This window comes from Miscanthus floridulus, chromosome 9 (genome assembly GCF_019320115.1).
Source record: "Miscanthus floridulus cultivar M001 chromosome 9, ASM1932011v1, whole genome shotgun sequence".
Taxonomy (NCBI): domain Eukaryota; kingdom Viridiplantae; phylum Streptophyta; class Magnoliopsida; order Poales; family Poaceae; genus Miscanthus; species Miscanthus floridulus.
In genome coordinates this window covers 35,765,481-35,779,398 of record NC_089588.1, presented here as the reverse complement: position 1 = coordinate 35,779,398, position 13,918 = coordinate 35,765,481, and the positions used below count along the sequence as shown (strand labels likewise).

At 47.9% G+C, this 13,918-nt stretch overlaps 1 protein-coding gene and 1 pseudogene across 1 annotated transcript; one reads left to right on the top strand and one right to left on the bottom strand.

The window, feature by feature from the left end:
• Window positions 1–2,010: 2,010 nt before the first annotated feature.
• LOC136481728 (acetolactate synthase small subunit 1, chloroplastic-like) lies at window positions 2,011–12,385 on the bottom strand (annotated as a pseudogene).
• Window positions 8,628–9,485, top strand: LOC136481729 (uncharacterized mitochondrial protein AtMg00810-like). Its single transcript, XM_066479041.1, has one exon. The coding sequence runs from the start codon at window positions 8,845–8,847 to the stop codon at window positions 9,388–9,390; it is 546 nt and encodes a 181-aa protein (XP_066335138.1). The 5' UTR covers window positions 8,628–8,844; the 3' UTR covers window positions 9,391–9,485.
• Window positions 12,386–13,918: the final 1,533 nt, after the last annotated feature.

Below are 13,918 nucleotides of genomic sequence, written 5' to 3'. Positions count from 1 at the left end.
GCGCTAGCTGGTGGAGCGATCACTCGATCAGGATTGTGCTTGGTGGAAGTCGGAACCAGCCGAAGCAAGAAACGGTGGAATACTGGAACTGAATAACAGCCACAACAAACACAACCCAGATGGTCATCCAAATCAGCTTGCGTGTTGCGTCTGGGGCCTGGACTTCCATTATACTCATCGTCATCGTTTTCCTACTCGCAAAAACAGACATCGGCCATGGCAGAGCCCTCCATGTCTCGCCCAGGTGCAAGGACAGGGGGTGGTCACCGGAGGGTAGGTCTGGTGGCCGCCAGAGCTCACCACATTGGTGAATCCGCCCCTGGTTCGATCGACCCCGACGACGACGTCCGCGGTCCGCCTCCACATTTTCATGAACGCCCGCGTCAGGAACCAGAGCCGCCGGCCGGTGCCCGTTACAAATGCAACGCGTTTGCTTTTGCGGCGGCGTCCGCGCGTCGGCCGTGGAGCTCTGCCGGAGGCCCTTCTGCTACTGGTGGAAGCCCAGGGGCGGGCGTCGAACGAGGGGTACGCCGTACGCGGGAGGCTCAAAATCGTATCAAACTCGGAGTTCGAGCGCGCGCAGGAAAAAAGTGTTGGACGAAAGCAGTCTATATTTTTTAGGTGTAATAACAGATATCCAAGACGTTTTGCCCGTCTTCAAAGACTTCCCTGTGCCCACGGACGCGCGCGAGGGTGCGCGACTCGTACTAGTATCTTGAAACATTGAGACTCATCAGATATGTCGCATTCCAATAAAAAAAAAAATTGAACCAACGATACAGGTCCATTACGTATGGAGATGGGCATGGGCATGTTTTGTTAGATTAGATCAAATTGCAAGTTATAATTTCTAGTTTTGCTGTTGTATAATAAAATATAAGATATATAATTCTTCTCTTGCCTCGATCGAGTGAGATAATGTTTGATCATATCCGTCTCCATGCGTTCCACTCTCCTAAATATTGGCATTTCTTCTTTTTTGAAACAAAGGCATACCGCGCTCAATTAAGACGAAAGAACAATAAAATGTACAAGAAGTTTAGCCAACCGAGATGCCAAAATGACACATGAGGGGCTAATCACCCTACAACGTAGTTGAGCACAAACACGACACATTATCATGAGTCATCGTTGCCGAGCATGGAAGCCAAGCTGCCATCAGCACCGACTTTCCATGGCAGGCCACCCACTAGTCACCCCCCGATGAGTCTAAAGGTAATGGCCGCCACAGGTCATCATTGCCAAGCTCAAACACCTAAGAGCAGCTCCGACTACCAGTCGCGAACCCACGTCTCGCATCGAAGCCACGGCGATAATCCAGATGTGACGCCTTCAGGAAGAGAGCGACGCCGTTGGCGCCACCGTTGCACATCCAAAGTGGACCTGGTTTTCACCCTTTGAATGACATACTAGAGAAGAAACACGACACCACCAATGGGGAAACAGCGCCCAACGGTGTCACCGTCGCTAAGGCAATCGTATCGCTGCAAGAACCCTCTAGCATGAAACAAAAGCTAGACATAGTGTAACAAAAGCTAGAAAAGCCAAAACGTTATTGACATGTCCCCAAGGCCCAGGGAGTCGCGGCTGTTCAAGGGCAGCGGTCGTGCACTCGTGCGAGGAAGTGGACCGGATATCGTCGAGTGGGGGAGTGGTATTAAGATTAAATGGGCCAGTATCCATTCACGGTGTGACTCGACTGCAGACGGGACCAGCCCAAGCCAAGCAAGGGAACCTATTCATGGTGCGAATTGATTACGGGCTTACGGCCCAAAATCCCAAACCAAACAGCACATTAGTTGGGCAATATGGTTTCTCCGAATATATCTTGCCTTTCCTTCAACTAGGATACGTATACAACCTGTGTAATGAAAATATTGGACCCCGGATATGGTTTCTCCCCATGTGCTGCGTGATACTTGCATAAGCAAGAAGCTTAACAGCATTAGCACGTAGCAACCCAGACAATATATTGTCCTACAGTTCTCACCTAGGATTTTGAATATTCCTCCACTTCCATGCTCATAACTCAAAAAATGGCCGTGCGATCTGAATCGTGGAGTGTTATGTCGATCTGCACAAGTGGAGAATTACAGAGGGAGGGAAAACCCACGGAGGTATTTGGAGTCAACTCCAGACTCACGGAGCAGAGCCACCCGTCCTGTCCGTGCAACCTGCACATGCATCAAGCATCTCATCACACTTTAGCATTGGATCCAGTGATGTGTGCTACATGGCATAGAAAACTTGGACAATTTTGCTCATGGGTCATGCATGTAATGGGCTAATGGTAGACATAGAATGTGAATTAGAAGCTCAATGGTCAATACAAACCTCACAGATACCATATTGCTCCAGCATCTTCTGCAATCTAACCATTCTGTCAATATCTCCGGTGAGCTGCATATGCCAACAAGGTTATTGCTCACTAATCATGGGCACCAAGGAAACATTATTGATTAAAGAAATTGGTACAAGTATGAATGCGTATTGATCAAAAACAAAGGGGAAAATCATTGGTCAAGCCAAAAAAAAATATATAAATTTTGAATCAGTCTTCTACAACTACAATGGACAGTTGCTAAAAATTTCAGTAGCTGACCTTATTTTACCTTTTAACATAAATATACTATGTCACTTCATGGTAGGATCATAACTACATGATGAAGTCAATGATAAACCATATGGTGTTTCTACTGTCCCAAGGATTTTATACAAGTAGATTAAATTGTCATAATTTTGGAAGGATATTAGAGTGCTACATGAGGTAAGTGCCAGTAAACATTCTTTCAATAATAGTTACCAGTAGTGTAATCGTGTGGTCTGATATGTCAACTTTTTGTGCCTCAAAAATCTGAGCAATATCTAAGACATCCCTTCGAGCTGTAGCATTTGCAGCGACCTTTATGATCATTAACTCTCTTCCAACAAATGGTAAGTGAGTAAAATCCTGGACCTGAGAAACCAAAATGACTTTCAGCACGACTTCTATAACAATCATGCAAACTGCAATGCTAATTTTTACCTCATGAACATCAATGAGCTTGTACAGTTGATGTACTAGCTTGCCAATGGATTCATCAGTTCCGGGAACAACAGTAGTGATGCTGAGAAGTTCCTTCTTTTGCAGCTGGACCAACAGCAAGACTCTGGGAAAGTGATGGTTACTGTTTAGCAAGGACTGGATTATGCAATTACCAAAATAAAGGGAGCATAAAATACTAAATTGGTTTGTACAACCTGAATATTGTAGCCCCTTCTGGAGAAAACACCTGTTACAACATTGAGAACTCCAGGGACATCATTCACAAGAATTGATAGAGTATGTGAACAAAACCCTGTTGGCTGAAGCAATAAGAAATTGCTAGTTTAGTTTATAAATAGTTAAATTTAGTTGCAGTAATTGTATTTTAGATTCTTCACTGTGAACCATAATTTAGTTATATATCTAGTCTCAAATTTGGATTCATGGGTACTCATGCGGTCATGTCTTTTAACTTTTAACAACACAATAGCTTCTAGTGAAATGAGTACAACTATAGATGTAGATCATCTCTAGCTAGCACCAAACAGTTCAAAGTTAATAGAACACAAGACCGTACATCACCATCAGTCATAACACCCCAATGAGCATCCAGAATTTGACTTGATGAGAAGCTTTCATAAGATTCCACCGGATAAACATCACCCTGGGTAGAAGCAGAGAAGCACATATAAAAAACTCATTCAAAATTCAAACCAACAGTGTGAGGATGATAAAAAGTATTCCAGAAAACATGACAACAATAAGAAAAAGAATGTGCGAGTATTTTCTTACTCTAGTAACTAATGATACTGCCAAAATACTTAAAGAGTCCAAAAAACAAATTAAGTAATGCATTCGTGCTATTTGACTGCAATGTCAGATATGTGCAAATAGGAAAATATATAAATGACAACATGTGCATGTGCACACATACAAGGTTCACATTGGAGGGACTAATGTTACTAAACTATCAATAGCAATAAGAAATTTCCTCAGAAAGACAAATGGAGTTGTACTTACTACTTAGTACCCAATTCAACAGAAAGAACACCAACTAAAACCAATTCAAGGAGATGAACCAATTGTCCACATGAAGCTAATCAACAGGAAGCATAAAACTAGGCAAATATCAGTTCAAAAACATCGTAACCGTGACGAGAAGCTAAAGCACACATCATACATAAGTCATTGTCAGATCACAATTGTGGTTTCCTACCCCTGAAGATTCATCTGGATTCTGATCGACTGCCCTCACACCAGTGTTTTGCCTGAAATTTGAAGGTATTGCCATTTCGAGATCAGGATAAGAAGCTGCAGAGAACCTCCAAAACGGAGCAGTTTCTCCCATTCTTTCACGGCGCAAAGCTATCTAAAAGACAAATGTTCATTAGGTCTAGTAAAGAACAAGATCACGATATACTTTCACTATTTTCTGAACAAGAATGACCTTGCCAGTTCTAGCAATTTCTCTGATCCCATATTTGCTCAGAGTCTTCTGTATTGCAACCATCTTTCCAGGATCTCCAGTTACCTTTAACATAACCACAAAGAACCATAAGAAGGACAACATGAGTAATCTCTGAGTCAAGACACACCAAAGATATTACCTCAATAGTTAGTGTATGGTCTGAAAGATCAACCACTTCTGCTTTGAAAATGCGAACCAAACCCATTATCTGCATTCACAACTAGAGATGTCAGCCAAACAACAAAGTTTAGTAGTGACAGGTCCACAGACCTGATCTGTAATGTCCCTGTTGTCAATTTTCATATTTCTCTATACAAAAAAATGATCCACATTTAATGTTCAGTTTTAGAGTTACATGGCAAGTGCAGATATTGATAGATAAGCCTAGTGCTAAAGCACTTGTATCTTACTTTTCCTACACTTTTTACTTTCCTTGGCTTCTAAGCTTAGTGTTAGGAATATGCTCAGCATCCACTTTAGTGGTTAGAATATACTGTAACAAGTGGGAGGCCCCTTTACCTATAAAGGGCAAGCGAGTGTCATTGTAAAAACAAGCCATTGCATTTCCATTCAATCCAAGCGGCCAAGGGCCAAGCTGCCCTCTGTTAGTTCCAGATCTAAATCTGAGATCCAATCGGACCAACAATCTGGTTGGAGCAGAGAGGGTTCTTGAGTGAGCGAGCGCCATGTCCACCGCTAGCCACATCGCGAGAGTGCGCGCCGCCGCGGGTGCCAGAGCCGACGATCGCGCCACGCGCCTTGCTGCCGCAGAGGCAGCGGCCGAGACGGCCTGGCAGCAGCACTGCGCACCGAGATGGAGCGGGAGCCGAAGCCAGCCAGAGGATCGCGTTGCCCGGTCAGGCGCCGCCGCCAGTCGCCGTCACTAAAGCGGCGGCGTGGTCGGCGTGGCCGCTCCCCGGTGCTGCAGACGGTCTACCGCAACTCCGGAGCAGGAATGTCGTGGACGATGCTCACCAAGTCGAACTACCACGAGTGGAGCCTGCTGATGAAGGTCAAGTTGCAGGCCCAGCGGCTGTGGGAAGCGGTTCACGTCGGCGGCGTCAACTACAACGACGATCGCCGGGCGCTGGAGGCGTTGTGCGCCGCCGTCCCCACCGAGCTCGGCGCCTCCCTCGCTAACAAGGCTACGGCAAAGCTGACGTGGGAATCAATCGCCGCGGCATGCTTCGGCGGAGATCGTGTGCGTCGGGCGACGTTACAGCGCCTCCGAGGGGAGTGGGAAGGCCTCGCCTTTTAGCCTGGTGAGCAAGTCGAGGACTTTGCCCTTCGTCTTACCAATCTGATGGAGCAGATGGCGCGCAACGGCGACACCGACTTCAAGGAGGAGCGCGCAGTGGAGAAATTCCTCCACTGCATGCCGAAGAGGTACGCGCAGATCGTCAATTTGATCGAGACGCTCCTTGACTTCGAGCAGTTCACCATCGAGGACGTCACCGGAAGGCTCAAGGTGGTGCAAGACCGCGAGCAGGCGCTGGACTCCGAGCAGGGTGCCGCCAGAGGCAAGCTACTGTACACGATGGAGCAGTGGCGCGCCTTCGACAAGGAGGAAGGATCCGGCTCGTCCGACTCCAAGGAGCGCCGTCGGTGTCCACGCGGCGACAAGGAGAAGGGACCCCGAGGCCAGGTCTGCAGGGCGGATGGCGGCGCCGCCAGCGAGTGCAAGGCCACCCGGGATGACACCTGCAACAACTGTGGTAGGACTGGCCACTGGGCCAAGGACTACCGCCTTCCTCCACGACGCAGTGGGCAGGCTCACGTTGCGCAAGCAAAGGAGCAGGATGCTACCCTGTTCCTGGCGCATGGATGCGTCGAGCTGCAGCAAGACACAGGGGAGGGGGTGAAAGGTCCTAGCTTTCCCCTTTCCAGGTCAGCTAGCTCCGCCGAGCTCCACCTCGACGAACCGCACGCCCACGCCTTCCACGGCAAAGGTGCCGCCGATGACAAGATCGACAGCTGGTACCTCGACACCGGTGCGACGCACCACATGACTGGTTGGCGCAAGTTCTTCTCCGACCTGGACTCCCGTGTGAAGGGCTCCGTCAAGTTCGGTGATGCCTCCGCCGTCGAGATCAAGGGCGTCGGCTCGGTCATCTTCAAGGCCAAGACGGGGGAGCACCGTCTTCTCACCGGGGTGTACTACATCCCGGCCTTGAAGAACTCCATCATCAGTGTCGGGCAGCTGGACGAGAACGGCTCACGGGTGGAGATTGAGGACGGTGTGCTGCGCATCTGGGATAGAGGTTGTCGTCTTCTCGCCAAGGTGAACCAGGGAAGCAACCGCCTTTATGTGCTCCATGTATAGGTGGCGCACCCCCTCTGTCTTGCTGCGCACCGGGCTGATGAGGCGTAGCGCTAGCACGAATGCTTCGGGCACCTTCACTTCGAAGCCCTGAAGCAGCTCAGCAAGAAGGAGATGGTCCGCGGCATGCCCTGCGTCGACCACATCGAGCAGCTCTGCGACACCTATGTGGTGACCAAGCTGAAGCCTCCTACCGCGCCACCGAGCAGCTCGAGCTGGTCCACGGCGACCTCTGCGCACCAGTGTCACCGGCCACTCCTAGAGGTTGGCGCTACTTCCTACTGCTCGTCAACAACGCCACTCGCTATATGTGGGTCGTGCTGCTCGATTCCAAGGCGGCAGCTGCGGACGCCATCAAGCGCCACCAGGCAGCTACGGAGTACGGCCGCAAGCTCCGTGTGCTCCGCACGGACAACGGCGGTGAATTCACGGCAGCTGAGTTCGCGGCGTACTGCGCCGACGAGGGGATTAAGCCACTACTCCGCGCCCTACTCACCGCAGCCGAACGGCGTGGTCGAGTGCCGCAATTAGACGGTGGTGGAAGCGGCGCGCGCGCTCCTCAAGCAGCACAGCATGCCAACGGTCTACTAGGGAGAGGCCGTTATGACCGTCGTACACCTGCTCAACCGCTCTCCGACCAGTGCGCTCGACGGCAAGACGTCGTATGAGGCCTGGCACGGTCGCAAGTCGGCGATCAACTACCTGCGCGTCTCCAGCTGCCTTGCCTTCGTCAAGAGCTGAACCTGCCGACGATCGCAGCTTGCCGGGGGTCTTCATCGTCTACGCAGAGGGGGCCAAGGCCTACCGCTTGCTCGACCAGGCGACACGTCGCGTGCGCGTGGCGCGCGATGTTGTGTTCGATGAAGGACGCGGCTGGGCATGGGACAAGGCGATGGATGACGGGTCGGCGACCACGTTTCGCAACTTCACCGTCGAGTACGCGTGGGCTGGAGGTGCTGAGGAAGCACAAGGTGCATCTTCATCGACGTATTGGTCTTCATCACTAGCACCGACCTCTTCACCAACTCCGCCTCGTTCGCCATCACCAAATCCAGGGGAACTCGGCATCCCATCGGCGGTGGTCGGTAGTCCATAGGCAGCAGCTCCGACCTCTCCTGCACCGCAGCCGACCTCTCCGACCTCTACAGCATTGCAGCTGATTTCTCCAGCGTACCAGCCGACCTCCTCGGCGTCTTCTACCTCGCCCGCTGCGACACCCGCGCACGTAGGGCAGCCGGAGGTCGAGTACGCCACACCGCTAGAGGACGATGAAGACCGCCTAGACGCCTACTACGACACGACGATGAGCCTCTATGATACCGCATGGTGGCAAGCATCTTCGGAGACCAGTTTTCACCGGACCAGCCTAAGAGGCTCTTCGCCCAGCTTCATCTGACGCACGCCGGTGAGCCGACCACTTTTGCTGAGGCGCAGGGTGATCCGGCGTGGCGGGCGGCGATGGAGCAAGAGCTCAAGTCCATCGAGCAAAACTGCCTGACGGCCACCGCCCTATCACCCTAAAGTGGGTGTTCAAGCTCAAGAAGGATGAGCTGGGCACGGTGATCAAGCACAAGACGCGGCTGGTAGCACGCGGCTTCGTCCAGCAGGATGGGATCAACTACAACGACGCCTTCGCCCCCGTGGCACGTATGGAGTCAGTCCGTGTCCTCCTCGAGCTGGCGGCTGAAGAGGGGTGGCAAGTCCACCACATGGACGTGAAGTCCGCCTTCCTCAACGATGACCTCAAGGAGGATGTCTACGTGCGCTAGCCACCTGGCTACGCCGTCGCCGGAGAAGAGGGGGAAGGTGTACTGCCTACGCAAGGCACTCTATGGCCTGCGCCAGGCACCGCGCGCCTGGAACGCGAAGCTCGACGCCACACTCAAGAAGATGGGCTTCAAGCAGAGCGTGCATGAGGCAGCGGTGTACCGGCGGGGCAGCGGATGCAACGTTCTACTAGTCGGCGTCTACGTCGACGACCTCATCATCACCGGCGCTGAAGGGCAGAAGGTGGAGGTGTTCAAGGCGTAGATGAAGAAGGCGTTCGACATGAGTGACCTCGGCCTCCTCTGCTTCTACCTCGGCGTCGAAGTGCGCCAAGACGACAGCGGGATCGCCCTCCGCCAAGCCCACTACGCCAAGCGCATCCTTGAGCTCGGCGGCATGACAGGCTGCAATCTGGCCCACACCCCGATGGAGAAGTTCAAGCTGAGTCGGGAGAGCACGGCGGAGGAGGTCGATCCAACCCATTACCGGCGGCTGATCGAGAGCTTGCGCTACTTGGTCCATACCCGGCCGGACATCACGTTCGTCGTCGGGTACATAAGCCGGTTCATGGAGCGGCCAACGATGGAGCATCTGCAGGCCGTCAAGCGAATCCTGCGCTACGTGGCGGGCACCCTCGACTACGGTCTTCACTACGGAAGGGCCCCCGACACGGCACGGTTCGTCGGCTACTGCGACAGCGACCTCGCCGGCGATGTGGATACCAGCAAGAGCACAACCGGGACTATATTCTTCCTCGGTGATTGCTTGGTCAGCTGGCAATCCCTCAAGCAGAAGATGGTGGCCCTCTGAAGCTGTGAAGCGGAGTACATCACCACCACCACTGCCGCAACACAGGCGCTGTGGCTGTCAAGGATGCTGGCAGAGCTCCTTGACAGGAAGGTGGATGTGGTTGAGCTGAAGATGGACAGTAAGTCTGCTATAGCTCTGGCTAAGAACCCTGTCTTCCATGAAAGAAGCAAGCACATCCGCATCAAGTACCACTTCATCAGAGATTGCTTGGAGGGCGGAAGCATCAAGGCCAGCCACATTGCCACTACTGATCAGCTAGCTGACATTCTCACCAAGTCGATGGGGAAGTCAGTTCCAGGAGATGAGAGAGAGGATTGGGCTACAACAGATCACCTCCAGTGCTCGGCACAAGGCTTAGAGGGAGACTGATAGATAAGCCTAGTGCTAAAGCACTTGTATCTTACTTTTCCTACACTTTTTACTTTCCTTGGCTTCCAAACCTAATGTTAGCAATATGCTCAGCATCCACTTTAGCGGTTAGAATATGCTGTAGCAAGTGGAAATCCCCTTTGCCTATAAAGGGCAAGGGAGTGTCATTGTAAAAACAAGCCATTGCATTTCCATTCAATCCTAGCGGCCAAGGGCCAAGCTGCCCTCTGATAGTTCCAGATCTGAGTCTGAGATCCAATTGGGCCAATAGATACATTTTGAAAGATGTGTATGTTTGTACCTCAGGTAGCTTTTCTCGCTCTGCATTTACTTTTATAAGCATAAGTTCTCTTTCAACTTGTGGTTCCATTGATAAGTCATCAACCTGTTTATTAATCCAAATATTAAGCTATGAGTACAAGATACACTATTGAACAGAATAAGGACAGACCAACAAGCAATGAGTTTCACGGCATATTAGTTATCAATCATTCCATAAGTCAAATGGTACAGGAAAATGACTAACCTTTATGACATTAACAAGTTTGTTTAGTTGCTCTACAACCTGGTTCAATATTTTGTCTGTTCCTGACACTACTATTGTAAATAATGCTTTATCCTTGTTCAACCCAACAGCCAATGACTCGATGTTATATCCTCTTCTAGCAAAAACCCCAGCAATTCGATTGATCATCCCACTTTCATCACCAACAAAAATTGATAGCGTGTGACGCTTTATAACCCTACAAATTAAGGAAAGTTCATCAAGGCACATCAGTGAGAAACTGCAGTAAACGTTGTTAATAATAAATAATTAGTTGTATATGCTTAATAGCACTTTGCCACAGGATCGAACTATCTACAACACTTACAGTTTAAGCATGCTACTTCGCTGTTTAGTTGTTCCCTAGGTTCCTGGAAGAAAAGAACTAAAATAGCATATAACAGAGAATAGTTTTTTCAATTGATATTGATCAAACTGAACTTGAGAAGAAAAATAGAGGTTTAAGTTGTATTATAGTTTACATCGCTTTAGCAAAAATTCAATAAACATGGAAGATTACTCATTGTTTATTTGAGTGAAAATAAACATGTTTCATGAGTTCACTATTGATCCTGAAAGCTTCTTTTTATGAGTGAAAATATTACACTTTTTCCAACATAAAGATCTGTACAAACTAAAGCAAGAACTGGTTGCTACATGTTTTCCAATAGGACCATTGGTGCCAATTGGTAAAGTATATCAACAATAAAGTGTAGAAAGTAGAAGCATTCATTATTTTGGCAGATTATCCATGTTTTTCCTAAGGTATAAAAATGTGCCACGCCATAATGTATCTTACCAACCATTTGAATTAGCATTTTTGTATTATACATGCCTTTTCTTTGCACTATTGATCCCACTACAACATTCTAGAGTTTTACATCAGCAATTGAGTTTTATTTTCACAATCAGTGCGGAGAGCTGCGGGTCATTTCATTAAAGAATAGTGATAAGTTAAAAAAAGAAAAGAAAAGAAACAATCATGACTCAAACCCATATTTGCAATATAACTAACAATTTGGAAAGAGAATGAAAAACATAGATCCCACAGCATAAGCTCATGCTTTACTCTCACAAAATGCAATCATCCGTCTATTCCATTTGTCATGTGAATAAAAATCTAGCTTTTTGTTGGTTATATTATCTAAAACCCAATTCATTTCTTTAGTGTTTGAACTTACTCTGTGAATCTAAATCATATACTAGTAGCAAGACCATCAAATTACATTATATGTATGGCACAATAACGAAAACAGTAGCATATTGATTTGTTTATTTTCTTAAACAATACCAGACCAAAGGTACAAGGATTTTTAATTTTCATATTAATATGATCATCATAATGTAACCGATGCCTTTGATACCCCCACTGCACTAATGATCAACACCAAAATGTGTTGCCCCTTCCAGAATTACTAAAAGATGATGATCTCTGAAACTATTTTCCTTAACAATTCATGCGCCCTGTATAATCATGTAAAGCACTACCAAAATTCCGTTTTTGTTAGGGACGGCAATGCAAGATTTCAACATAACAACCTGGTCAGCACAATCCATCTGGCAAATCTCGCCAAGATCCACAATAATCTGGCTTCTGGCAGTCTACAAAACTAGTTCTGCTAAATTCTTCACAAACGACATAGTCCCATCCGCGCAATACAACGACACATTACATCAATTGAAAGGGGAAAAAAAACCGATTGGAGAAGGCTCCTGCGTCCTCCCCTTAGTCCCGCGAACAAGATTCCACAGGAAGTTCAAAGAGAGATACGGAGATCTTACGAGTGATTCGAACGGGGCAGCACCGGCGCCACGCCGCCGGTCGCCGGAGAAGAGGAGGCGGCGGCGGCGACCGCAACTGAGCGCGCCATCGGCCCCGCCGTGAAAACCACTGCCGGCGTCGGCGGCCGGCAGTCCACGCGGGACCCGCCCCCCGACCCGGAGGTGGCGAGGCCGAGTCGGGAGATGATCGCAGCATCGTTCATGGCGAACGGATGCCGGAGATGCCGAGGGGGAACGCCGCGGCGGGGGTTTTGACTTTTGAGGGGAGGGAGAGGGACTTTTGTGCCAACGCGCACGCGCGGACGGATGAGGTGGTTGATTTCCAAAGCTAGGACTGGCGGCTCCGTGGTACACGGTACAGCAAGGTCGCATCACCTTTTTTCTTCTTTTTCTTTTTTTTTATTAGGACGGCAGCACAACTTTGTATTAAAGCCGGATATCTTCAAAGATCTTTCTAAGATCATAAAGTCATTTCCTGTTAACATTTGTGTCTTACATTTTTGCTAGATTTGGTTCTTTTGGTGTGCTTATAACTTGTTCTATTTCTTCAAGTTAAAGTTGTATGGACTCATCTTTACTTTGCTCTGCAAGTCTAAATCCGTGATAAGAATCCAATAGTGACTAATGTGCATGGTCAACAATCTGAGAAACAAAATGGGTCTAACAAGAAATGGGCTGCAATCAGCTCGACCCAAACCAATTGGGCTTTACATGGTCTCAGCCCAAATAAGTAGGATGAAAAAAATAATCTCATGCCATATGGGGCAAGGTAACTTATGACAATCAATTTTGTTACGACATACGTGCCACATCATCTAACAAGTCACTTGCCATGTCATCTATGCCACGTTATCGTCCATGTGTTGAAGCCTTATGCATTATTATGACATTTTCTATGAAGATTGCGAGCATCATAATTGTTTTCCATGAAAATGTGGTCTTCACCAAATCTATGATATTCTATTGTTTTGCCATAGAAGGTGTTGACACATCTTGTATGACAATAGTTTTTTTCACAAGGACGTCATGTCATGGATTAGGTACCGTGAGGAAAATAACCCTATATATTAATGCGATTATATAGTCATGTTGTAATGGTTATATAGTTAGAACATCTTTGTTGCATTTCCTTCAAGTAAATGGGCCACATTACATACAAGAGCAAGTTAGCCAAATACATCTTTATTTAATTGATATTGTTGAAACAAGAAAACAGTAATGGAAAAATATTATTATTTAAGTAGAACCCCTAGGCTTCTGGGGTCTTGGACTTAGGCGCTTGGTGGTAGAGCACTTATTTGGCAGCAACAATGGTCAGGAAAAGGAGGAGTCCTCTTGCAAAAGGCATATTTGAATTGGTGTTCTCCACACTCGACATAGGTGGATATTACAATTTCTAGGAACACATCGTTGTCGTAGCACATCACAGCATACATCATCTGCAAATTACTGGTTAGTGTATTTTGTGAGCTCAATATATTGCGTATCAAAAAGTATGTATGTAACTGTTGTTGGAAATGATGTTGATTGTATAATCATGACAAATACAAGAGCAACTATAAGGCACACATTCCCCATTGTGCCATGTCCGAAGGCTGCCATGATTTGAGGGAAGAACTACTTGCAAATGTGCTTCTACTAGAATGTGGTCCTTGATAGGCTCCTTAGATGGTAGTATTTAGGGTGTGTTTAGTTGGGGAGGTAAAAATTTTTGGGTGTCATATCGGATGTGTTGGAAGGATGTCGGGAGGGGTTTTTGGATACTAATAAAAAAATAAATTACAGAACCCATCAGGAAACTGCGAGACAAATCTAATGATACTAATTAATCGG